Source organism: Phoxinus phoxinus (genome assembly GCF_949152265.1).
Source record: "Phoxinus phoxinus genome assembly, chromosome: 5".
NCBI lineage: Eukaryota > Metazoa > Chordata > Actinopteri > Cypriniformes > Leuciscidae > Phoxinus > Phoxinus phoxinus.
The window spans coordinates 18,073,156-18,101,111 of NC_136880.1; the positions used below are offsets into that span (position 1 = coordinate 18,073,156).

Below are 27,956 nucleotides of genomic sequence, written 5' to 3' on the forward strand. Positions count from 1 at the left end.
AGGGAAATAATCACAGTCTGACTGTATTATGAACTCTGTCTATGCTAAAAAAGCAACAGATTCATGTGGAAGTACATATCTTTCACATAAGGGAAAAAAAGCTAAATTTATGATATAAAAAATATTTTTTGGGTCAATTTCAACATTTTATTTATATCTCATAAATAGAGTTTATGTCATAATAAAGACTTAGTCTGTCATTAATTATGACTCTTCATGTCCAAATTTTGACTTTTATTTTTTAAAAGTAATTTAAAAAAGTCATAGTTAAGAGATATTAAAAGTCATAATTGTGATTTGGTTTGTTATTGCAACCTTTCATGTTGTAATTTCACAATTGTAGACATTATTTCGCGTTTCCACGTTGACAATTGACTTTGATGCCATAATTATGACTTATGTCTTTTTATCTAATAAATATGACTTTCATCTCATAATGACTTTCTATGTCATCATTTAAATTTTCATGGTCGAATAATGACATTTAGGCTGTCATAACTATGTCTTTGTATGTTAGTATTTCGACTTTTCATCTAATACTTGTGTGATTCAACTTTTTTATCGGATAAATATGAGTTTAGTATGCAATAATTTCGTCTGTCATAAATTGTGTCTTTTTCTAATAAATATGACTTTTCATAGTTATGACGTAGTATATCAATTTTGACCTTTCTTATAATTATTAATTGTATGCCATACTTACGGTTTTATGTGATAGATACGATTTGCCCAGGCATGTTTTTATTTTGTGTGTGTGTGTGTGTGTGTGTGTGTGTGTGTGTGTGTGTGTGTGTGTGGAGTGTTGTGGTGTATTCAGCGCGCTGCTCGGCCACAGGGGGCGCCCCGCCGCTACTCCCCGGTTCTTCTCCGCCTCGGTGAGCTCGAGCGCTGCCTCTGCTGGTAGTTGTGCGCGAGGAACTCCCGAACTACTTCGGCAACCCGTTATAACGGTCGACATGGCGACCGAGGAAATAACCAAGCGTTTTCTTAAGAAAAGATGAAGATAGCTGATACTCAGTAAAGAATGAGCGAGTGAGTGTGCATTTGTTGTCTTGCGCCTGTGGGATGCAGAGCAGCGGCTTTTGCGTGTATTATGTGTTAGTTTCTGGGTGTGGACCGCACACGGCTGGCTAACGGCTAATCGGATAGCACGATTGCAGCATTTAGCCGCCCGGCTAGCCTTGTGTAGCTTCGGCTTGAGCTATTTTTCGGTCAGCACGGGGGCTTAATCGGTGGTTCGTCCGTGCAACATTTAGTTTTTGGCGTTGTCTTTGCCAGCAAATTTTATTTAAGCGGCGTATTCGATTGAAATAGCAATTTCGTTAGCCAGTGTAACGTTAGCTCATTAGCGTATGTTGCTAAACTGAAAGCTGTGTTTACACGGGCCTCCGTTTACAAAAATAGCTGTTTACAGTAATCCACGTGATCATGTATTTGCATCTATGCTTAGCACATGTCATGATTCCGCTGCAGTGGTTTGACAGTTGGCTGGATTAATCCAGTGTTTTGGTCAGGTTCAGCGGTTGCTGTGTTAACGTTACATAATCGCGGGATATCTTGAGGTTTAGCATAAACAGATCGTATATGTCGCGTTTATAATCTCTCAATCTCACACCAGCACAAATTTGAGTCTGTTTAATTCTTTTTCTATGCGTAACGTTACAATCCCTGTTAGGAATTAAAAGAGGGCGTATTTGCTGCTAGCGTATTCAGCCCAGATAGACACAAGAGCCAGCGAACATTGTGTTAGCTTGATAGCTAATTGAGATGGACAGGACAGTGGAGATTGGAGAACACAATATTAATCTGTTAATCAATTTGGATTAATTTGTGGCAGGCAAATGGGGTTAATTTGAATGCGTGTCTATCAAACGAGTTCATGTAACGTTTATACGTTCAGAATTAGGCTACTAACTGTTATGAAGTTAAGTGTATTGACAGACGAGTTAGCTGAGGGTAGCCTGTGTACACCACAAGTGAATAGTCTAATTTTAACTAATAGATGTCACCATACGGTACCAAGCGATAAATCACAGTACTTTAATATCACTTTTTTCCTATTACTAATACTTTTTGTTTTTTTTAGTGTTATGTTTAAGCATGCTGCGTTATGTAATTAAAAATGCACTTATTTGCATACATTTCCAGCACACAAATCTGAACATGCGATAAAGTATAGTTCGTTTTGTTGTCATATTAGATTTAAATGTTTTTACTGAGAGAATTTTGGATTTCATCTCTCTTTTATCACAATTTTATATATGTCAGACAAAAATACATTTCCATTTCCACCATGTTTTCAGTGAATAAAATGTTATGTAAATCTAGCAAATGATATATGAATAACCCCCTCTGTAAAAACCTTCAGAATATAGATAGAAAAAACTGTAAAGGGATAGTTCAACCAAAAATGAAAATGTTGTCATCATTTACTCACCCTCAAGTTGTTCCAAACCTGTAGAGTTTCTTTCTTCTGTTGAACACAAAAGAAGATATTTTAAAGAATGTTTGTAACCAGACGGTTGACGGCACCCATTGACTTCCATAGTTGTTTATTTTTTTCCTACTTTGGAAGTCAATGGGTGCCGTCAACCGTCTGGTTACAAACATTCTTTAAAATATCTTCTTTTGTGTTCAACAGAAGAAAGAAACTCTACAGGTTTGAAACAACTTCAGGGTGAGTATATGGTTACAATTTTCATTTTTGGGTGAACCATCCCTTTAAAGTTTGGTGTATGTAAATGACTCGGTGCATTAGAAAAACTAATTTTGAACAAACAGCTTTTAAAGATAGCTATTGTAATTTAAAAGTCTACAGATTCAATTAGATAAAGTGTAATGAACACTTAAATGTGTATTTTGGATGTTTTATTTCCATTAGTCTGAAAGTAATGGAAGTAAAATAGCATGGAAAAACAATGGTTTTGCCTGTGGCGTCTTGCCGTAATAGTCGCTCAATGTAATATTCCTTGACACAATTTTCAGAAACTAGAAAAAAACTTTTTAAAGAATGTATTCTTATAATAAATGTTTAAACTAGACTTGTTTTTAGTTTTCTCCTTTGTTTGGGTAGCAACAGCTGCCAGACGTGGTTGATATTTAATAAGCCAGTCGGTTACTGTATTTTAACTGCATAACTGTGTTGGTTAATGTTGTTTAATCATGACTGTAAATAGGCTATATTGTTTCCTAATTTCCATATTTGTCAGATTATTCATCAGCGGCATCTCTTTTTGTTCCAGGTTTCAGGTTTCACACCATGTGATGATCACCCGGGACGTGTGAACTTATTTAAGAACTCCTGTGTTCAGAAGATTTTTTGATTCCAGTGGAATCTTTCATTTCCCCCCCCCATCTATTATTTCCTTTTTGTTAAATGACACACCCAACCACACGTACACCTGCACGCACACCCAGGAGAAGCGCCCCCACCCTTGTTTACATGTAGAACAACCTCGCTACAATGCCTGTACAAGCCCCACAATGGACAGAGTTTTTACTGTGCCCCATATGCACCCAGACGTTCGAGGAGACGGTGCGTCGGCCCATCAGTCTGGGTTGCGGCCACACTGTTTGCAAGATGTGCCTCAACAAGCTTCATCGCAAGGCCTGTCCCTTTGACCAGACGGCCATCAACACCGACATCGAGCAGCTGCCCGTCAACTCGGCCCTGCTGCAGCTGGTTGGGGGTCAGGTGAGGCATTTCGGCCGCATTTACCAAGCGGCGTGATCGCAGTCTTTCAGATCTCTCACTGTGTGCTTCATTTCATTTATCTTTTTGTTTCAGGTGCCCAAACAGCAACCTGTGGCGCTCATTGCGTGCCCAGAGGACACCAAGCATTATGATGAGGCTCGGCAGTGCGTTGAGGAGCTGGCCCTCTACCTCAAACCCCTCAGCAGTGCACGAGGTACCTGACAGGCTCTCATATGGTCTTTAAAGTAGTTAAGTGCACTAAAATATATGTTTTCATTTAGTTGACAATAGGGGTGTAACGGTACGTGTATTCGTACCGAACCGTTTCGGTACAGGGCTTTCGGTTCGGTGCACGTGTGTACCGAATGACTGAATGCAATATTTTGTGTGCGGAACATAGGTACATTTTCGTGTTTCCACACGAACATATTAAGTGGCGGAAGTCTCCGCGTTCAGCGCAAATCCCGCCCTGCAGCTGATTCTAAAGTTTTACCAGTGTTTTACCCGTCGTCACTGTAACCTAAACCAATGAAATAGACTGCAGGGCGAAAAAAAGCTTTTCCGCTCTGCGTGCGCCGCCGCACTCTCCGTTCCGTGTGTGTGTGTGTGTGTGTGTGTGTGTGTGTGTGTGTGTGTGTGTGTGTGTGTGTGTGTGTGTGTGTGTGTGTCGGCCCGCTGCGCTCTCTGCTCAATGTTCGAGTCCGTGTTTGCGCTGCGCGTTCTGCTCTGTCGTTAACGGCCCAAACACTCCAATCATGTACCGATCACGCACTGGAAAAGCAAAGTCCGCTCAAATAAGGTGAAATTTCTCAGTAGTAGGCTACACTTCTATTTGCTGAGCTGGTATAGTTATATATATTTGTGGAATTGCAATTTATAACAGTAAATTGTGCAATTAATTAGTTCATTTTTTTATCGATTCCCAGCCTTAATTTTTAAATATGAGCAGGCCTACAAGCTGGGATTGGTAATGCTGCACTGTAATCATAGTTATTTATTTATATTTTTCATTATATTTTATTATGTGATATTGGTTTGAGACTGAGAGTATTTTATTTAGTGGAGAACTTTGCAGCAGTATTTTATTTCTTATTCTTTTTTTATTTTATATATATGTTATTATATTTTATTTTATTAAAAAGTGTTTAAAAAAGTGTAAACAAACTGTTAAAAAAAAGTTTATAGTAATAAACAACCTGCAGTTTAATGTTTGCATTTCTTTCCCTTACTGTACCGAAAATAAACCGAACCGTGACTTTAAAACCGAGGTACGTACCGAACCGTGATTTTTGTGTACCGTTACACCCCTAGTTGACAATAGTGCTGGGTATCGATTCAAATTTCAAGAATCGATTCGATTCCGATTCTCAAGATCTTGAATCGATTATCATTATTCGATTCGATTCGATCCGATCTGATCCGATCTTATATTTTTAAAATCAAAAGTTTTAACTGTTCATGAACAATCAAGTGTTTGTATTAAATAACATTCACAAACATACATTAATGTTGTAAAAATGTATTGTTCACTCAATGTATTGATGTTAGATAAGGCATTAATGTTAATGAATGGTGTCTTAATGTAGTGTTACCAACTAAACAGGAGATAAAACGTGTTTTATTTGACTTAATTGACTGTCCTTTTATTTAATCCAAAACTGCGTTCATATTTAAAAGGCCTTTTAAACTAGATACAACGAACCGCACACGATACCACTTTAGGGCCGTTCACATATCGCGTTTTATGCGCGTGCAAATTCAGTGAGAAGCACTTCAATGCATCTCAACAGGTCATGTGACAAAAACAAGCCTGTTACGGCCTTTCCGTAACAACATGGAAAGCTCGGCCGAACAGCTGATCATAGCTGTACAGGGCGGCTTTTTATTTCTCATCTCAATGAATATATCTAGTAGTAAAGCTAATGCAAGGGCTAGAAATCAATTAATTATTTGATGATACTTCCTCGTCATCATGGAGAGCGCAGTTTGCACGAGTTTGCACCGCTTTCTCCTCTCAACAAGCGCGTGCTTTCCCTTTGCGTCTGCCGTTGCTATGCAACCATGAACAGAGGCGCGCCTGGAAAACGAATTTGCACGCGTAAAAAACGCGCTATGTGAACGATTCATTCCTCCTTTCTTGTCAACAAGTGGATTCAGTCGCCGTGTCTCAGTGTGTTTATGGGGAAAATGTAGGCCTGTTATTAAATCGATCCTCTGAGTTACGGATCGATCTTTAGAAATTAATATGAAAATCGATTTAGAATTGGTGAATCGATTTTTTCAACACAGCACTAGTTGACAATCTGGGGAGAAAAAGACAGTAAACCGCATCAACAGTAAACCGCATAGACTAATGCACTATTTTCAAACTCATCAGATCACTGTTCTTTTCACACTGCACCACTTATCTGGGTAGCATTCAGTTGCTGCTGTGTGCACACTGCCCGGTGGATCGGAGACAGGGGGTTACACATAGCATGCCTTTACAATAGGAAGAATCGACAACTGGTCCGCAAACTATGTTTCGCAACCAAACGCGAGAAGTGTTAAGGAAATAACGCTAGATCACACGTGCTTGAGACCGGGATTGTTATTAAAAATTATAGACCGCAAGAAGCTTGCGATCCAAATCGTCTGTGCGCTGGAAAGGAGAAATAGAGGTGGTGGAGGAAATGGTTGGGGAGACGCGGGGAGCAAGGGTTGTGTGTTCTGCAAAGAAAGTTGGAGGTAAATCGATAATTTTGCAATGTGCTGCTCTTGCGGCTTTTTAATCAAATGTTTGTGCTTTGTTTCTGCTTGATATAATTGTAAATAAATCTATTAAGATACTGATATTGTGGTCTATAACTCCTCCCAGAACATGCCGCCGCCCTGTATCTTGCTCTCTCATTGGCCGCAGGTCATGGGCGATGTAGTTTTCAGTCAGAACATATTTCACACAGCTGGATTTTGAATCGCTGACAGGTCCAGATATTTAGCATGCCAAATATGTCACATATTTAGATAATGTTTAATAGTTTAGAAACTTTAGATCATCAGTGATTATCTCAGATCGTGCCTTTGATAATTCACACTGCGTGATTGTCACTCGCGTGAACGGGCACCGATTTGCCTCCGATTTCCGGCATTTGTCGGCGATTTTGCAAAACTTGTCAGCAAGTAAAATTCGTGCAATGTGAATCGTCATAAAAGATTGATCTTTAAATTTAAAAGTCAATATTGGTTAAACATAGTGATGACATGTTTACCTGTTGTAGCTTATACATGTAACATATAGATGCTGACATTAAATGTCACTTTTTTAGTCAATGATTTTGGCCCTACAAAACCATTTTGGGAAAACCAGAATTTTTTTTATTTTCAAAAACAATACTTTTTGGTTGCCAAATTTATGGTGCATCAATACTTTAAAGTCGCAATGTAACCTAAGTTACATAAATAACAATCACCATCCATTTATAGAAAGCAGATAGGGTGAATTTTCATTTAATGCCAACTTTGAGCCAGTATAATGGGAATGACCAAATCATTTTTTTTTTTAATCATATTTTAGGAGTGGGGTTGAGTAATGCTGCTCAGAGCATGCTGAGCCGCCCCATGCAGAGGAAGCTGGTGACGCTGGTGCACTGTCAGCTGGTGGAAGAGGAAGGACGGGTCAGGGCCATGCGGGCGGCCCGCTCTCTGGGCGAAAGAACAGTTACGGAGCTCATTCTGCAGCACCAAAACCCCCAGCAGCTCTCCTCCAACCTGTGGGCTGCCGTGAGAGCCAGAGGCTGCCAGTTCCTGGGCCCCGGTAAGATGACACTTTAAAAACCTATTCACACTAACACAAATGTTTGCCACGGAAATTTTGATTTGATTTGTCTGTATAATCCGGTGCATTAAAAAAAAACATCTGATGAGTACAAGAATAGAGAGCAAAGGAGTCATTATGAATTCTTCCTCATAGTTGGGTATACGTCTGTAGTAGTGACTGGAAAACAACAACAAATATGGCTTTACAAAAAGAGTAAAAATATATTGAGAGATTGATTACGACGGTCAGAAGAGAGAACAAGGTCAAATTTTGCTGTTAGTACCGTAGCTGTTGTGTTTCCATGCCCAGGTAATAGAACACAAAGTATAGAGTTATAAATGTACATTTTAAATAATTTATTTTAGGTAGATTTCTGATGTTAATAACTGTGTAAACACAGTCTGTGAAAAGGGTCTATTCATTGTCGCTTATCAATGAATGATCGTGAGCACCATCAAGTCAAATCTTTATGGAACGGGATCAAAAGCATGGATCTTATTGGTCAGTTTCGTCACGGAGTGATGGAAAAGAGATTAGAACTAGTGCTGTGTTGAAAAAATCGATTCACCAATTCTAAATCGATTTTCATATTAATTTCTAAAGATCGATCCGTAACTCAGAGGATCGATTTAATAACAGGCCTACATTTTCCCCATAAACACACTGAGACACGGCGACCGGCGGCGCTGCTAATGCGGTTTCTCTGAATCCACTTGTTGACAAGAAAGGAGGAATGAATCGTTCACATAGCGCGTTTTTTACGCGTGCAAATTCGTTTTCCAGGCGCGCCTCTGTTCATGGTTGCATAGCAACGGCAGACGCAAAGGGAAAGCACGCGCTTGTTGAGAGGAGAAAGCGGTGCAAACTCGTGCAAACTGCGCTCTCCATGATGACGACGAGGAAGTATCATCAAATAATTAATAGATTTCTAGCCCTTGCATTAGCTTTACTACTAGATATATTCATTGAGATGAGAAATAAAAAGCCGCCCTGTACAGCTATGATCAGCTGTTCGGCCGAGCTTTCCATGTTGTTACGGAAAGGCCGTAACAGGCTTGTTTTTGTCACATGACCTGTTGAGATGCATTGAAGTGCTTCTCACTGAATTTGCACGCGCATAAAACGCGATATGTGAACGGCCCCTAAAGTGGTATCGTGTGCGGTTCGTTGTATCTAGTTTAAAAGGCCTTTTAAATATGAACGCAGTTTTGGATTAAATAAAAGGACAGTCAATTAAGTCAAATAAAACACGTTTTATCTCCTGTTTAGTTGGTAACACTACATTAAGACACCATTCATTAACATTAATGCCTTATCTAACATCAATACATTGAGTGAACAATACATTTTTACAACATTAATGTATGTTTGTGAATGTTATTTAATACAAACACTTGATTGTTCATGAACAGTTAAAACTTTTGATTTTAAAAATATAAGATTGGATCAGATCGGATCGAATCGAATCGAATAATGATAATCGATTCAAGATCTTGAGAATCGGAATCGAATCGATTCTTGAAATTTGAATCGATACCCAGCACTAATTAGAACACCTCTCTGCAAAACAAAACAAAACAAAAATTGTCCATGTCAGTCTCTAGACAGATGTAATAATAGTTAAAAAATTAAGTTGCTTATCTCGACAGATTTTCACAGTGAATATTTGTCCTGGTGTGAACAGGCCTTAATTGGTTCTTTAACCTATTTGTAGAGCTCTAGTGTCTTATGTCTGCCCTTTTTTTTTTTTTTTTTTATCAACAGCCATGCAGGAGGAGGCACTAAAGCTGGTGCTGTTGGCTTTGGAAGATGGATCCGCTCTGTCTAGGAAGGTTCTGGTCCTCTTTGTGGTTCAGAGACTTGAACCGAGATTTCCTCAGGCCTCCAAAACCAGTATTGGACATGTAGTTCAGCTCCTCTACCGTGCCTCCTGCTTCAAGGTAGTTGTCCTTTATTTTGCACCTGATCTCACCCGAGCTGTCTCCATGCATCTTACGAGTTTTTGTCTGTAGTTTTTCTTTTGTAATTCAGATCTGATGGGAGTTAATTAGATTAGTTTCTGTGCCTTCATTACCATAACCGCTTATTTGCAATAACATTAGCAGCTGCAGCTCAGAGGTTTCAGTTGAGTCTCTTGTGAATCGTAGGTGACCAAGAGAGATGAGGATTCATCGCTAATGCAGTTGAAAGAGGAGTTCCGCACGTACGAGGCACTTCGGCGGGAACACGACTCTCAAATCGTTCAAATCGCAATGGAGGGAGGGCTCCGCATCGCCCCTGATCAGTGGTCCTCTCTGCTGTATGGAGATCAGTCTCATAAGTCACACATGCAGTCCATCATTGACAAGGTATGGCGCCCATCTGCCTGCACGGCTCGAGAATTTCCTGCATCCTTTCAAATACCAGAAATAGTATTATGTCTCAGAATAACGGATGAATGTGCTTCTCTTTCAGCTGCAGACCCCAGCGTCTTTTGCTCAGAGCGTGCAGGAGCTGACCATCGCACTGCAGAGGACGGGGGACCCCGCCAATCTCAACCGGCTAAGACCTCACCTCGAGCTGCTCGCTAACATCGACCCCAGTCCAGGTTTGCTAAAAGACAGACAAACCCATTATGATGGACTGAGCATATTTGTGTTAAACCAGTGGTTCTCAATTTTTATGTCACACCCTTTAAATCAGCGTTAATTGAGGAATAATTTTCATCAACGACATTTTTTCAATGACGAAAACGAGACTATAACGAAACAGTTTTAAATGACATGATATAAACTTTATGTGTAAATATCAGTTTTGGAGCGTATTCACGCAGTCGTTTATGTCATTTTAGAACGTGAACCGTTGTGAGAATATCGGATGTGCATTTGGATCCACACATTCAGTCTTAAAGTGCGTAATAAACCTAATGCCGTCTGTGCCCTTAATATTAATCAAACAGCCAAAGAAAAAGTAAAGCATTCCCTGCTCTTTAATAGATTTAATAAGGATTAATTCTATTTAATTTATACAGATAAATATGTCTGCTTGAAAGAATAAAGAATGATGTATGAAAGTTGTTATAAAGAATGCATATATCATTAATTGACAAAAGACCCTATTCTGCTTTAGGATTTAATTTGAACTTAAGATATTTATTTGATATGTCACAGCATTAATTGTGTGTCTGTATTGCATGTTCCAACTTTAAAATCATTCATGATAACAGGTTAATGTTTTCTCATGGAGTATATAATGAGTTTGGACATTTTAGAGAGATTTTAAATGAATGCATTACAATTGAACTAAACACGTTAGATTATATTCGACTAAAGTCTTATTGTGTTTCGTTGACTAAAACTAAAAGAATTCAGATGACTATAACTAAATGGAATTTAAGTCAAAAGACTATGACTAAAGCTAAATCAAAATTTGCTGTCAAAATTAACACGACTTTAAATCTTGATAAAAATCTTGCTAAGTCAACGGTTTGAAGAAGAACAATTTGTTTTTTTATGCAGTCGCTTTATTAGGCAGAGAGCCAACCACCATTCACGCACTCTAATGCCTTTGCCACAGCTGTTTTAGTTTTTTAGTTTTCTTTTCTTTTTCTGCAGTACATGCACTCCTGGCAGGTGCGCCACACACTTTGATATACACTGTGTTGTACTAAGACATTGAATTCCAGTGAATTAGAGCTGAGCGGTATGATGCATGCTTGCTCTGTTCTGTGATTTATTTTTGCTTTGATTCATCTTCATTCAGATGCTCCTCCTCCCACCTGGGAGCAGCTGGAGAAGGGGCTGGTGGCGGTAAAGACGGTGGTGCACGGCCTAGTGGACTTCATCCAGAACCACAGCAAGAAGGGCGCTGACACGCAGCAGCCTCCCCAGCACAGCAAATACAAGACATACATGTGCAGAGACATGAAGCAGAAAGGGGGCTGTCCCAGAGGAGCCAGCTGCACATTCGCTCATTCTCAGGAGGAGCTGGAAAAGTGAGTGACGTTGTAACATCTTGCATGTCAGGTAAAAAAAAAAGGGAAAAAAACAACATACATTATAATGAGAATCTCTTTTGTTGTTTTTGCGTTACAGGTACCGTAAAATGAACAAACGTCTTGCTGCGCGAGTGCCCTGCACCCCTGGCCTGCTGCCTGAGGAGGTGATCCCGCTGGAGCCTGGGCGAAAGGCCCTCACCAACGGCATCGTAGCTGGTCCTGGGACGCCTCTTCCCCAGCTCATCCCCAGAGGCACAGACCCCTCCACGTATGAGCTCTTACTCAAGCCCAAGATGGATGGCTCCAGCCACAGTGCTCCTGGGTCGCCACCTGACTCGTAAGCATTTGATTTCGTCAACCTTGTTTGACTTCTTGTTCCTTGCTTTCCTGTCATGACTTTAGTATCTGAATTCTTTCGACCCATGTTATGTTAATAATCAAAAAGCATGTCTAATTAATTGAATTCTTAAAACTTTAACAATTTCATTTAAAATATATATTTTTCCCCCAGAAATTTTTTGTTTTGTTTTAATTTCTGTATTTATGATAAAAAAAATGGTGGCAATGAAATTAAGGCATTAACAGTTCTTTTAAATATTTTACATTGTTTTAGCTTTTTTTTTTTTTTGCAAACCAAGTGCTGCACAGCAGAAGTTTAGTTTTAAAAAACATAGGAAAAAATGTGTGCATATAAAAACATTTATTAATTGTTTTATTATGGGCCAAGCACTGAAGGTTGTATCCATTCGTCGTTTTTCTCCTCTGCTTTTTCCTCTTCATCTTACTCTTGCTGCTGCTGCTCTTGAGTCTATGGCAGCCCAAATAACCGTATGGTAAAAAGTTGTGGCATTTGGCACACTGGTAGAGAACATTAAAGGGGTCATAGACTGGATTATTTTATTATTTTATGTTTCCTGGGGTGCCTTTATAATGTTATTAGTATGATTTTTTTACATCAAAAATTTTGATAATTTGGAAATAAAAGGAATTTTTCCGAGCCTGATTTTAGCCTCTGATTTGAATGCTCTGTTTTAAGGGGCGTGTCTGTGTAAGACTTCAGTGTAAACGCCCACTGCTGTGATTAGCTGACATTATTTTTATGAAATTTACCAAATAATCCACAGTGAAATAGGCCTACACCATATACAAACAAATAATGCACTGCTGAATCATTCACGTTGTTGGAAAAAAAAACAAAAAACATTGTGCATTATGATCGTTTGGAAGGTAATGGTATTGATCCTGTGTCGATCTTTTCTTGTTCTCATGTCACTGTGTTCACTAACGCTCCAGTGGGCCAAAGACGCAGTGACGTAGACGTAGGCATTGATATTCTTCTGCAATGGCGTCTTTCGCTGCCCTGTGACGTCACAAGTCTCCACTTTTTAGATTCTGTCGTTTGCTGGCCTTGGTTTCAATTAAAGCAGTTTTTGGAATATCAAGAAAATTTTGAGTTTTGAAACTTACAGGATATTTTTATAGTATAACGAACTCTTTAACTGTCAAAGGATCAAGGAACATTTGAATTCTCAGTCTATAACCCCTTTAACCATAGCAATTTTGGAGTCTTTAACTCATGTTTTCGCTCAACCCTTGGCTCAAGATGTTTCGATTGCACCCAATGATGTCATTTTCTATCATGAACATTTTTTTCCAACATTCAGAATTTTCAAAAAGAACTACTTTCGAACTCCTTCTATGCTCCGATTGTCTCCGATCATCTTCCTACCATGTTGACACAACTCAATAATTAAAGAAAATTCAAGTTGATGTCAAACCATTCTCAAAAAACTCGAATTAATTTGATGTCAAAATGGATGTGAGGCTACATCTCTGCTTATAACTTCTGAACAATTTGACCAAAAGTCACGAAACTGGTTAAGATTTGGAGCAGCATGCCTATTCTAATGAAACGGGTCTTAATAGATTACTTGGGTCACGCCAAGACAATAGATACCAATTTTGCCATAGTCGTCTGATCTTCCTGTGTATTATTATTATTATTTTGAGAGGTAATTATTTTTTAAATCCCAATAGGGCCTATAATAGGTTTGGCTTTAACAGGAACATCATAAGTTACCATCATTTCTGCCTCTTGTTTCTCTTCAGTTTGGATAAATCCGGCTTGACCCTGACACCCCACCCTGTGCCTCACCACAGGGCGGAGCACTTACCCATGCCCAAGCAGGTGCAAGTCGTGCCCAGAGGTGCGCCACAGATGTATCAGCAACAACAGCCCGAGCTCTTCTATCCAGAGCCAGCCAGACCTGCCTCGGGATCTCAGTATGATACTCAGTACCCAGCAGGTGAATGCATTTGCTTATATGGATGGTTGTCTGAACAGATTAGGAAAATTGTCATTCATTGGCTCCCGAGATTCTCGAAGGTCTTTAATGCCAGTGTTGGCACCCAGAGTTTCGCCAATCGTTAAGAAGTTTTCATCTGATACTGTGTCCTAACTAGATCGTATGACTTTAACAGATGAACTCTGGGTACTGCCGACCAACCAATCAAAATAAAATGTTAACATGCAGAAGAGGCATGATGCACTGAGTGAATATACAGGTGCAAAAGTTCAGTTATTTCAGTAATTCAACTTAAAAGGTGAAACTAATATATTATATAGACTCAATACATGCAAAGTGAGATATTTCAAGCCTTTATTTGTTATCATTTTGATTATGGCTTACAGCTTATGAAAACCTTTTCACAATATTCTAATTTTGAATTTGGGGTGTTCATAGCTGTAAGCCATAATCATCTAAATGATAACAAATAAAGGCTTGAAATATCTCACTTTGCATGTAATGAGTCTATATAATATATTCGTTTCACCTTTTAAGTTGAATTACTGAAATAAATAAACTTTAGCACAATTTCACCTGTATATATATATTATTTTTTACAGGACGTCCAAGTTGATGACTGTTAGCTTGGGGTTTAATGAATAGCTGTAAATGTTTGTTGAGGGAATTAGGCCCATCATATTCAGGTTAATTGCAAATGTATTTATTTGTATAAACGGATCAAAAAATGAATTGCTAAAAACTAAAATCAACAATTGTAAATGCTACAAGTAAATGTAAGCATCACAACATTAAAATGTACGGTATGCATAATAGATATTAATTTAGAGATTTGCCAAGGTTATTAAATTAGTGTTTTAAAAGGATTACTTTTAAAAAAAAATAGCAGAAATGACGAACAATTAAATGTCTAACGTCGGCCAATATAATATATAAAAAAATATATTGGCTAATAACTGATATGTTACCAATTTATTGTACAATTTGTGACTAGAAATGCATCTAATTTCTTCTAAAGGCCCAACACGAATGTTCGGCACAAAAATTTGGTACGATTTCGCATGCGATTTGTCTGTGCACTTGTTGTGATTTATTTTATGATTCTTTTTATGTAAAGCACTTAATTACCCTTGTGTATGAAATGTGCTATATAAATAAACTTGCCTTGACTTGCCTTGCCTTGCGCAGACCAATGCGTAAAAAATGGCAGAAATACCCGTTTACACAATGCGCTCCGTTTTAGGACACATGCTTGTCAAACACTATTTACATGTTTTCAACCAGCCGTTCAGTTTTTTCTATTTCCTGTGGTGTTTATCAAACATGACTGAATTCAAGAATACACAGTCAAGAGAGCCGCTTCAGGATTCTTCCTCTGAAACTGTTCGTGAGCGCCAAGTCAAAGTTTTATGTAATGGCAGTGGATCTGTTCATGTTGTCAAATGCAAATATTGTAGTTTGGCCACTATTCTTCGCAGTGCGATGGAGGAGAGATTAAAACGCCTCTCTGTGAAATTGACGGCATGCAAATGCTTGTGTTGGTCTGAACAATTGCATTAACAGCTGTTCATTCAAATTAAAACGTGTATCGCATGAAATTTGTGAATGAACACTTGTCTTAGTGTGAATAGGCATTTAGATTTTTCATAATGCTCATAACCTATCTTTTCTTTCAGGCAACCCCTACCCTTACCAACCACAGTACGTGTCTCCCCGCTACATCCGTAACCCGCCTCCCCCGGGCGAGTCTGCTGTGCCACCTTACACAGAGCCCTACCCAGGTTACGGCCCAGAAAGCCAATATCAGGGCCACCACTCTGGTCCCCCCTTCTCAGCCCACACCTATGGGCCGCCCCCCCATTACAGTCGCAGGCACGGACACTATCCCGCACCCCCACCTCCGTTTGCCCCCGCCAGAGACGACTTGGTCAGGATGAGCCCGGTTCCCTTGGACGTTCCCCCGACTGCTATGCCTCCACCTTCATCAGGAGCTGCAGGTTCTCTGTACCACCCCCAGGAGACCTCATCCAGAGACCGATACCCACCGGACGGGTACTATCCTGCTGGACCGCACCACGGCCAAATGAGGTCCCACATGAGAGTGAGTTGTGTTCTTCTTAAAGTTTTTGCATGCTAAACAATAGTTTACTTGCTTGATATGCACATAACGTTTCAAATAAAGTTGTAGAAATGGGTAAATGAACATGATTATGTAGACGCACACACATGCACATATTTGTGCCTAGAGCTTTGCTTTATCTAAAACTAACATGACAGCAGTATGCAGAGAATGATTTATACACATGTAGCACTTTCGTTGCATGTTGCTGTCATGTTAGTTTGAGATGAAGCAGGGCTTTGGGCCATGACCAAAATGGCCGCAAATGATATCATATCACCTCACGAAGAATGCAGCTCAAACCACAATATCTGATTCATTGACATATAATGCTTACGAACCGGTTTGAGTCAGTCAATAGGATTTATGACACCCTCTTGAACTTCCTTTTAACCAAATCGAAAAGTTTTTCATTCTGTCTAATTCTAAATGAACCAGAAATAATTCCTGTGATGGATATTTTAGGTTAATGAGACTTTTATTAGTTGTCAATTTGACAACATGTAATGAATGAATAATAGCACGCTAAAAACATTCAAATACTTCACAAAACATATTAACTAATGTGTTAGTGAATCTTTTTCAAGTGGTTCTGTAATTTGTTGTCTAAAGTTATTTTAGAGATACAACTTTTAATTTCGGCCCATTTTTAGTACGTTTTTATACCAAATCACTCAACTTGAGTACTTGTTGCCCTGATTTCCTTAAGCACCTCGAGTCAGTTCAGTTGTTTATATGTTTACCCTCGGCAGGATCCATACAGCCGCTCTCAGCCCAGTCTGGATGACTTGCATCGCAGGCGCAAGGAGCTGCTTGTCCAGCTGGAGGAGAGAAAAGTCATCTCCCCTCCCCCCTTCGCTGCCTCCCCCACTCCTACACACCCGTTCCCCAACGACTACCCTCAGGAGGTGAGTCCTGAACCAGATCCCACAATGCTTGCTTGCAGTTATATCATGGATCATGAATATAACCTTGAAGCTTATTTTCTCCTCGGAATAAAAAAAATCTAAAATATCATTGCAACTTTTTATCTCACAATTCTGACTTGGAGTTTATATCTGACAATTCTGAAATATGAGCTCGATTGTGAGAAAAAAGTCGGAATTGAAACATGTTAACTTGCGATTGTAATTCTGACAAGAAAAGTCTGAATTTTGAAAGAAACTCTTTGTTGGAAAAAAGTCAGAATTGTGAGAACTTGTACATTTTTACTCACAATTACTTTTATTTTATTTTATTACGTAACAAAAAAACAGAGTTGCTAGATATAAACTCGCAGTAATAAAAATAAAGAATTGTGAGATTAAAAAGTTCCTCCATAATATAATGCTTAAAGGGTTAGTTCACCCAAAAATGAAAATAATGTCATTAATGACTCACCCTCATGTCGTTCTAAGCCCGTAAGACCTCCGTTCATCTTCGGAACACAGTTTAAGATATTTTAGATTTAGAGAGCTTTCTGTCCCTCCATTGAAACTGTATATACAGTATACTGTCCATGTCCATAAAGGTAATAAAAAGATCATCAAAGTAGTCCATGTGACATCAGTGGGTTAGTTAGAAGTTTTTGAAGCATCGAAAATACTTTTTGGTCCAAAAATAACACAAAATAAGACTTTATTCAGCATTGTATTCTCTCCCGGGTCTGTTGTCAATCCTTCACAGTTACGCTGATGGCGTAAGACGCTGATGACGTGTATTTCTGGTGCGCCCGTGCTTCGTTTACAGTCTGAGGGAAACGCACGCTGTAAAAGTGTCTCATCCGCGACATGCACATTTACGCACCATTAAAAAAATGATATCCACGCAAACAATGTAGAATAGCTTGAATATAGCGTGCGTCTCCCTCAGACTGTAAACGAAGCTCGGGCGCACCAGATAACACGTCATCAGCGTCTTCCGTCAGCAGCGTCACTGCGGAGTCGTGAACGCAGATTCACAACAGACCCGGGAGAGAATACAATGCTGAATAAAGTCTTATTTTGTGTTATTTTTGGACCAAAAAGTATTTTCGATGCTTCAAAAACTTCTAACTAACCCACTGATGTCACATGGACTACTTTGATGATCTTTTTATTACCTTTATGGACATGGACAGTATACTGTATATACAGTTTCAATGGACGGACAGAAAGCTCTCGGACTAAATCTAAAATATCTTAAACTGTGTTCCGAAGATGAACGGAGGTCTTACGGGCTTAGAACGACATGAGGGTGAGTCATTAATGACATTATTTTCATTTTTGGGTGAACTAACCCTTTAAAGCTGCAGTCCGTCGTTTTTCCTCTTTGTCGCCATCTCTGTTCGAAATCTGCAATTGCAGTTATTCGCGGAATTATTAACTGTGCGTGGGTAGTAAATCGGCATGAAACAGCGCGGATGAACACAATGTATTGAGGCTGCCGCGTCGCTGTGGATATTGTACTGTCATCAGCAATCTCAGAGTATACTTTTTGAAAGTGTCAACATTAGAATTTTCATCGGAAAATGTCATCTGAACAAGTAAGTAACATTCACTTTTGTTCTGACCAAATTCGGGGGGTGGGGGGAAGCATTGCAGTAGGGTACCATGCTGATCAAATCTAACGATTGCTTATATCACGTCAAAACGTGAAAAATATATTTTTTCTGTAGCCAATCTGAAGTCCGAAGTCTTTGTGTTTTACAACTGGTGAATCTCCAGTTGTCACTGGTGATTGTCGCTTTAAACGATCGGGATCCGCCATACCAAGTGCTAAGCTAAATCTCCACCATCATCCATTCCACACACGCTAGCCGGGGACTCCTTCTCTATGTGTACAGAAGTGACGTAATGACGCAAAGACATGCTCGAAATTCCCGCGGAAATCCACCAGTACCACTGGAATTAAAATCATTATTACAAGCTTACCGTTTTGAATCGAGGTAAGGCAAGCAGATCGTTTTGAACACTGGCTGGTTACGTTTTTTTTCAAAAATGTCTTTTTTGATATTTTTAAACACAAAAAAGTGCCGGACTGCAGCTTTAACATTGCTCTTATGCTCTTAATATAATGCTTAACATCAATTCTGAATGTCTGCAGTATTTGGAGGACGGCTCTAAAACATTTGGAAGTCGGGAGCCGGACTATGCTGGGCAGTATTCCCCGTGGTCATGTGACACCATAGGATCATACATTGGCTCTAAGGATGCTAAACCAAAAGATGTCAGTAATGCTGTGGAGATGATGGCAAGTGATCTACATCACACTTTGTGTTTCCACACATCAACTGAGACTAGAGTAATGTGTCTTATTTGTTGTTTCCTTCCTGTACTCCTATAACAGAATGCAGAGGGAAAAGGTCTGCGTGAACCTCCTCTGGACACCCAGCGGCGCTCCGCGGAAGCCAAAGACGACGATCCCATCATTCCCTTTGGTCCTCTGCCCACAGTGTCTCCTTTTGGTGCCATTTCACGTACCTCTAAAACGGGTTACCAGACCACTGGGCCTGTACAGGCCATGGCGTCCTCACAGGTCTCGGGCTCCAAACACATGACAGGTGACTGGAGATCTTTATAATAGTCATAAAAAGGGATGGAAAGTTTTCTGGTCGATGGAAAGGAGCCATTAACAATTCTTAGTACTTTTCAGTACATTTGAATGGAAGCTTCCACCACGGAATTTAATAAAAGAAAATTGCGACTTTTTATCTCGCAATTCTGACCTTTTTTCTCACAATTGCATGATATAAAGTCGCAATTATTTGCGCAATTACTCCGCAATTAAGTTATAATGGCAGAATTGCGGAATATAAACTCATAGGTCTGATTTTTTGTGAGATATAATCTCGCAATTACGAGTTGTAAAGTCCAATTCTGGGGTGGGGGGAAATTACAATTTTTTTCTCAAAATTCCGAGTTATGTCGCAATTTTGAGTTTATAACTCACAATTGTGACTCAAGATATTATCAAGTTGTAATATATTGTAATAAGTCACAATTACCCTTTTTTTTTAATTTTTTTATTCCATGGCGGAAACAAGTTTCCATACATTTGTGATTTTGTTTTGACCAATTAATTTAAAAGCTCCTCATATTTTGTTCATGGAATACTATTGGAGTATTTCAGTATGGTCTGCCTTAGTGAAAGTGTTCAGAAGTTCCAGCACTGTTAACTAAAAAAAAGTTAAAACGTAAAAAAAAAAAAAGTAAACAGATTTGAATACAAAAACAATATTTATTTCCTAACCATAAAGCAGGAGTGATGTTCTTCCAGTCTTCAAGAATGATCAGAATTTGATTCACCTAAAGAGTATTTCAAAATGTAATTATCGTATTGGTTCAAGAATGTAACCTGAATCTCAGTGTACACTATTGATTTAAAGTGGAGTCATGTTCTCCGTAGACATTTCAGTAGGAATCCAAACGATCAGAAATTGTGCCTGGCAGAAGTTTTGTCACCCAGATTCTCTGCAATGTCCAACAGAAAGCAGATCGCTTTGAACGTGACTTTATACAACGCTAGACCTATTAACAATGAATACTGATGTGATCATGTGACCGCTCCCTGTAGACTTTCTCGTTCAGCAGTTGTAGTTTTACTTTTGGTAACGTTTGTTTTCCTCTCAGCAGACTATCCGTATGGAAGCCACAGCGGATGGGGCGGCACGTCGTACCCTCAGCACCAGAGCATCAACTCTCAGGGACACTTCAGCGAACGGTACTTTTACACTGAAAAGATGCATCATGGCAATACTAGATGTTTTTAATTGAAAAACAAGATATTAACAATGCACTAATAATGTTTTTAAATTTGAAGTTTGGCCTGTTACATATGTCTTTTTTTGTTGTTGCTGTTTTGCACATTATTGGCAAATGCAATTATTTTTGTTGGCTTAAATTATATGCCATTTAAGTCCAGTAAAACGTTCTAAAATAACATGATGAACTTTCGTCAAAAAAATAAACTGTGCCGATACTTAATCATTTAATGATTTAATTTTTGAGCATTGTTTTTTCCATGTTATTGCCAGTCTGCCCATGTCTGCCCCTGACCGCGAGCAGCTCAAGATTGAGCTCCAGCAAGTCAACCAACAGATCAGTCAGCAGACCCGCGGGATGGAGGTGTGTATGAAATTTCCGTCTAAATTCACGACTCGCAGGTAAAAACTGTCCTATGGTCATTAATGCGAATATCTGGCATGTGCGCTCAGGCTGCCAGTAACTCCATGCTCCTGCAGAGGGAGGCGTGCGCGCTGGCGTCTCAGCCCGCGGCCGGGGTGAAGTGGTCTCCAGGTGGCACTGTGTCCAGTGAGCAACTCAACCTGGAGCTTCATCACGTCGAGCGAGAGATCGGAAAGAGAACCCGAGAAATTGCCATTGTGAGTCAAACAGCCACTGTTAGTGAAACAGGACATGTATGGTATCAGTTATTTTTTTGTTGAAGTCCTCATTCGTTCGTGTATGAGCTCAGTGAACTTGTTTTTATGATTGAAGGAGAACCAGGTGGCCCATGAGTACAAGCTGAAGGCCACTGAGAACGGGCAGCCTGACCATAAAGCCCAGCTGGAAGAACTCTCTTTAGCTCTGGGGTGAGTGAGGAAACTTGTTTACTAGCTATTTAAGGAGCCGTTTACTCAGTGTTTTTTCATTCCACTACACTACTTTTCTGTTTTTCTACGTAAGCATGCAGTAGACAGACGTGTGTGACCGTTGTGTTCACATCTTTTGCAGCGTTTATTATTAAAGTTTGTCGACATACACTTTGAAACCAGAATTTTTCAGTTTGTTTGGTGCAGCTTGTGCTCCAACCGTGATAATGTGGGGTATCGTAATCGTAATGTGTACATTCTCTTATGATATAAGTACTGATATCAACCAGAGCACTAATTCGGGAACTGGTAAGGACCCTGGCTCACTACACATTGGCCCTCATTTATGAAAAGTGCGTACACCAAATTTCCAGCGTACACCCAAAACCACGGTGACTTTGCGATTTATCAATATGGACGTTGGCGTACGGCACGCTCAAATCCTACGCCAGCTCAGGAGGTGGTGTACATGTCATGTACGCACGTTTTGAGTTAGTGGTGAAATGCGCAGAAAAACAATTCCTAACACCACAAAACGCACTGACAAACTAAAGATATGATATATTATGACCCACTGTAAAAAACAACAACATAGAAATTATAAACTTCAGTGTTTATTTTTGTGAGTTAAGCCCGGCAGGTGCGCACGGACTGGGTTCAGTAATGAAAGGCTTTCAATGACCAACAAATAATTCAGACTGACAAAATAATTAAAATGACATTCTTCTTCTTTTAAATAATAATAATAATAACAAAGATATTCTTCTTCTAAATAACAATAAGCGTCATTAATAATCAAAATCATAATACTAATAAGAAGAATATTACAAATTGTGCAATTATTCACATCATCATCACTATTGTACACCCCATTACATGTGACGTCATGCGAAATTCCACGCTAATAGTTTCAAAACGCGTGCTGTAAAATAATGCATTGTGATAGGTAATTTGCTCAACCAACCAGCGATTTAAACTGGATTTCCACCGGAGAAGTTTCTCCTCTTTGCCGTCTTCCGCGTGTCCATGGCGTAAAATGAGGGCGTGTGGAGGCGGACACGTGAATATATAGGGGCGTGTTAATCTAATGACGATCGTTTTCAGCCGCGGCATTTATCAAGGGCAGGTATTGCGTACACCTGAATTTCAAAGGTACGCACAGCTTCATAAATCAGGCGGTGAGAGGAGTGTAAGCATAATCTTACGCCAACATATACGCCCGTTTCGACGCAAGATTGATAAATGAGGGCCATTGGGCGCTGATTTCCCGCAAAATGACAACATCCTTATTGTACTATAATTACTGGTATTTATGAACAACAGCAGAACTGTTATCTTTCTGACATTATTTTTTTAATGATATTTAAAGCTAAATGATAAATACTTTGCTTGTTAAATAATATTTGTGCAACATTTTAGCTTTAAATAAATGATAAATGTTAGCTAGATTATGTTGATTAGCTTTCTAGCGGTGCATGTTTATGCTGAAATATAATTAAATAATGGTTTGTATCTAAAAAAAAAGCATCTATCGTGTGTCATAATGCCGTTAAAATAGGTTTGCGTTAACGGCGTTAACAACGCGTTAACTGACAACCCTAGACATTATATAGACTTAAAATTAGGGTTGAAACAATGTCAACTTAATGACGTGGAATGTGTTGATACGTTGCACTGTTTATGTTCAAACCCAATCCCAAGTTATGTTTCTACCTGAACAGGACTCCATAGAGCAGATGCTAATTGCTAGTATGGCAACATCGCTTAATACAGTTGCATACATGCAGCATTATTTTTGAGTTGTTTTTTTATGAGCGTGACTGACAACCGCATTCTTTTACTGAACGGACACCTGCACATCTTCAGGACTTATGAATGAATTCTCTGCAAACCCGCACTGTATGAACCGAGCGTCACTGGACAGCTAATTGTCTGCCACATCATGTAATGTGAGACGCACTGTATAATCATGTTAACAAGTTCTGTGTTATTCATGAGCAGTTCATTTTACTCAGATGTACTCAGTTGTGACTTAAGCTATGAACAAATAATAGATTAATCGATTATCAAAATCCAGCCCTAGTTTGAACTGTCTCCATCCTGCACGGTTACCTTGACATTGTTACTTGTTTGGCTCAGCAGTGTATTCCCTTGAGCTACCATCAGCAAAGACCGAAAACAGCCTCTGTTGTTGTTTGTTAGGCGTGTCTGAATAATGTTTCCACAAATACACTTATTCTCTCTTTTGTCTGTTCCCCTTCTCTCCACCAGCGAGGTGTCTAATGGATCCAGTGGCATGAAGCCAGCCAGCAGTATGGGTGGATCTATGCTCTCGCTGGCCAATAAGACGTCGTCTCTCTCCCTCTGCTCCGCTGACCAAGCGGCGAGCAGCTCAGACCTTCAAAAGAACGGGGTCGTTCACTCTTGCTCTTAAGAGTGTATTCACACACCTACACACACACACACACACACACACACACATGTACGCAGACAACCTCTCCAGAGGTCGATATTCCTCCTCGGAGATCTTTGAAATTTGTCTCTTGACTAATTCAACCAGTTTCAAGAGTTTTTGCAAGATGCGTTTTTAATAATCAGATGGAGCTGATATGAGTGACACACACTCCCACACACACACGCACACACCTGCATGCTGCTACATGCATGCACGACACAAACTTCTCTGTTGTTTTATTTAGAAAATGAGCAGTATCTGCCGTGATATAAATTTTCTTTCTTTTTGTTCTGTGAATGAGCTTTTTGTTTTAATGACTTCTCATCGCCTGGAAACCAGGGCATCTGAATAATGCTTACTTTGTTGTGTTCCCAGTATATCAAGAAAGGACAGTCAAACCCAAAAGCTAGCACAGACAAGGACGACGCAAACTAGTGGAATCCAAACGAGAAATGAGCGCACTCTTCGTAGCATCGGGGCAAGTCGCTGATTTGCGACGGTGCGGTCGGGACTCTGTCGAAACGTTCCAACTCTCCCTGGGTCTCTGCAGCCTTGAATATGATCTGACTCACCAGGTTTAAAGTAGCATGGAGAACCTTTTATGAATCCATTTTTATGGACCGTTAACACGGGTCTCCTCACATGACGCTCGACCGTGGCAGTATATCGCTGTAAGGCAGTTCGATTGGGCTCTGGATGACACAAGGGGGACGGGAGGGAGAGAGAAATATCTTTATATATATATATGATCAGTTGTCAGGTTTCATTTAATTTATGGTTTGGCTATATAACTGTTAAGGAATTTGTAAATGTGTGGCGACACGCGTCTAAAGCGTTCTGTTTTATAGAACGCAAGCAGATGTCTTTAAAAAACGAGCACTTTTTTCCATGTTTTCCATGAGTGTGTGCTTTTTAGTCGAGGAGGTGCAACACTTCACTTCCCTTGTGTTCTTCAGAGCTCTGTGGTCAGGATGATTTTTGTTTCTCCCAGTGCCACAGTCTTCGTAAGATTACAGCCTATTAGGAAATAATTTCATCAATTTTTCCTTAACTTCTGTGAAGTTGCATATTTGGCTCTCCTGGTCGAGTTTGCATATTCGGGTCTCGCCACTAAATTGCTGCAGAGAAATACACCAGGGTGCGTAGTTTCAACAACGCCGGGTCCCGTAGCGCTGAACGAGTTTTGACACACTGATAAAAGTTTTTCAAAATTTGCTTTGGTGAGAACTTTGTTTAAGGGATAGTTAAACCAATGATACATTCTGTTGTCGTCGACTCGCCTTAACGCCGCTCCAAACCTGTATAAGATATCAAAAATTTAAACGAATGGACAAAAACAGTTTTTCAGAGTATCATCTTTTGCGTTCCACAGAATAATGTCAGTAAATGCAGGTTTGGAAAAACGTGAGGTACATTCTGACAATTTTCTTTTTTGGATTAACTATCCCTTTAAATAAAAATCCAGACAGATGTTCATTATAGATGAGCTATTTAATGTCTTTTAAGTTTCCTCTTTCTCTTTATAAACTCGAAATTAGTTTGGAATCGACTCTAGACGATTAGAGACGATTATGAATTTCTGTAGAGACGAGCAGAATTGAATGCGACTCGAGTGTTGCATGAATCGAGGCCCGTCGAGTTTATCCCTTCATCGACCCGCTTCGGCTGAAACGTGTTTTTTACACAGCGACCGTTTCCAAACCAGGCCCCTGTAAATGAAGAGAACAAGAGTATTTGAAGTCTGAAGTCTTCCTATAGTGATGACATTCTTCACGTGTGACATTTTTGTTCTAGTCTCTTGAGACCGACTATGATATACAGCTCCAATTTTGGGTGCAACCTCTTAACGTGTAATCTTTTGTGTTTTTTTTGTGCTATACCCGTGGTGATAGTTGATTTCTCTTATTACGATGACTCGTAGTCGCGGTCATCGTTTGATGTTCTTGCTCGTGAAAGAGCACACGCAGCCTTTTTCAAGCACTCGTCGAGGTGCGCCGGGATGACATCAACCTTACCGTCGAGGTTTTAGCGTATCGCACTCGCTGGGCAAGTTCTCCAGAATGTCGTCTGTCTCATGCTCAATTTGTTACCTCCCCTCTCTCCTCGACAAGGAAGCTGAATTCTCTTAGTGATTCTATTTCATGCCGTTGAAGATCTCATGAACTAGTTAAGGCTGAAAGGCGCCGCGTAGCGTTAGCTTACGGTTTCTCCGCTGAGCCGCTTGTTTCCTTTCTGGTGAATCTGACGTCAGGATAGATCTTTCCACCTTTGTTGTAGCACAATTATTAAAGTGAAACTCACAAGAACATGCCATGTCACATTTCACCCCACAATTTAGATAAAGAAAACGTGTTTTTTGTTTTGTTTGTGGCATTTTCATGACAATTAAGCACATCTACCTCCACAAATTCAAAACGCACGGAGAATTGTACTTGATTTTATTGAAAAATTAAATGATGATTTTGAGATGAAATATGTCCCAGGCATGTTCTCGTCAGGTTTCATGAGATTCGCCCAGAGATGGTACTTAACTTTCTAGATATTGCTCACAAATATGTGCCACCTCAAATTTTTAGGAATTTTGCTTAAAAACACTGCTTAAAAAGTGAGCAGGAGGTGTTTAAATCCAGCGGCGTATCTCGACGTCTCCTCTATAGAGGCGTGTGAACGTGACTAAGAATAGTTCAATGGCAAGGCTTTTATACAGAGGTGAGGATTTGTTTATTTTCCTCCTTCCAGCGGTTTCCCATACAACTTTGAGGAGCTTGGCTAACACGCTCCTGTCACCGGTTCGGTTAGCATTGGGTTTTCTTAGCTCTTTGTCAGGCGCAAGCGCTAGCAAGACGAGCATTCTGTTTCGCAATGCTAATCGCTGCTACGACAGCGTTTGGCAGGTGTGTTGAGATTTGTTTGGCTTTCACTGAGTGCCCAAAAGCTGTACGACGGTAAGCATTCTCCAGTGATGCTGCTTCTCTCTGAATCTTTGGATTGTATGGGAATGTGCTATCTTGTATTTAATATTTAGCACTTGCTTGGGTGCTGTAGGACCCCCCCCTCCCCCTAATGATCAGTGATCTCACTGAGCGTATTACTTCGGGCGTGGATATTTTTTTTGTTTGTTTTACAAATTGTCAACCATCCACACATTGCAACTTATGGGAAACGACTCAGTCAGGCTCATTTACGGTTTTGTGCATGAGGTTCTTTTTCCTCAAGTAAGAAATTGCAGAATAATGTGATTTTCTTTGAGAATGGGTCTGTTCCTAATGGATGATATTCATTTCTCTGCCTGGATTGTGTCTGTTTTGAACAGACCTGTTGAATTCATTTAAATGAAATGCAAATTAACTCATTTTGAACCTTATAACACTGTTATGGCTGTCTTTATTCTTTGTCGTTTTGTTTTATTCCTAACTTTTTGGGAAATGTAATGGCTTTTTTATGATTACTTCCAAGTTGTCTTGTAAAATCTCTTAAATTAAGGTACAGGCTCAATTTCAACAAGGAAAGGTTTTATATATAAATATATATTATACTCCATTAAGGAATGTTTAGAACCATCTTACTCCAATGTGGATGTAGCCATTATTACGCCATTTTATGACTTTGTAAAAGAATTCACTGTGTGAAAATTGGTTTGCATTTTTGTATAATACAATCTGCTTTTTGTTTGTTTAAAAGGAGAGGGAGGTGAAACTGGATATTAGAGGACAAGATTTAAATAAAAAAATAATTTAACAGAACCTGTGATATTGAGAAGAAAATGTAACTTGTGTACAACGATTCTAAATGAGAGGGATGGAATAAACAATATTGGTAACACTGCTATAAAGATGTGTGTCGGCTCTGCTATTTTTATTACATTTATTTTTTTAAGATTCCTTTCAGTCCCAACACTGCGGCTTTGCAGAAACTCCAACACAGATCAAAGTAGTTTTCCTGATTCAGGACAAGCTCAATGTATGGCATGTGATCTGATTCTGAAGTGTATGGTTCAAGGCTTTGTACCTTAAAGGGCAAGATTATAAAGAGACATCAGAAAATGAATTTATTGCCATC

At 39.5% G+C, this 27,956-nt stretch overlaps 1 protein-coding gene across 2 annotated transcripts; it reads left to right on the forward strand.

Annotated features, from left to right (window-relative positions):
• The first annotated feature begins 890 nt into the window (after positions 1-890).
• rc3h1b (ring finger and CCCH-type domains 1b) lies at positions 891-27,726 on the forward strand. Of its 2 annotated transcripts, none has more exons than XM_079613684.1 (19): positions 891-1,032; positions 3,243-3,694; positions 3,788-3,908; positions 7,248-7,487; positions 9,255-9,430; positions 9,638-9,838; positions 9,945-10,077; positions 11,232-11,463; positions 11,564-11,803; positions 13,576-13,772; positions 15,449-15,873; positions 16,644-16,799; positions 18,955-19,101; positions 19,198-19,411; positions 20,481-20,571; positions 20,885-20,975; positions 21,065-21,232; positions 21,348-21,442; positions 23,714-27,726. In XM_079613684.1, the coding sequence occupies exons 2-19, from the start codon at positions 3,464-3,466 to the stop codon at positions 23,874-23,876; spliced, it is 3,321 nt and encodes a 1,106-aa protein (XP_079469810.1). In that variant the 5' UTR covers positions 891-1,032; positions 3,243-3,463; the 3' UTR covers positions 23,877-27,726. The 2 variants fall into 2 exon arrangements, with proteins under 2 accessions (XP_079469810.1, XP_079469811.1); XM_079613685.1 differs by having other exon boundaries at positions 20,484-20,571; positions 23,714-27,720.
• The last annotated feature ends 230 nt before the right edge of the window (positions 27,727-27,956 follow it).

Coding starts and splice junctions, on each gene's coding strand:
- rc3h1b (XM_079613684.1), top strand. CDS start 3,464: ATGCCTGTACAAGCCCCACAATGGACAGAGTTTTTACTGTGCCCCATA. Junction 20,976..21,064: donor AGCAGACCCGCGGGATGGAG/GTGTGTATGAAA, acceptor ATGTGCGCTCAG/GCTGCCAGTAACTCCATGCT. Junction 21,443..23,713: donor GAACTCTCTTTAGCTCTGGG/GTGAGTGAGGAA, acceptor TCTCTCCACCAG/CGAGGTGTCTAATGGATCCA.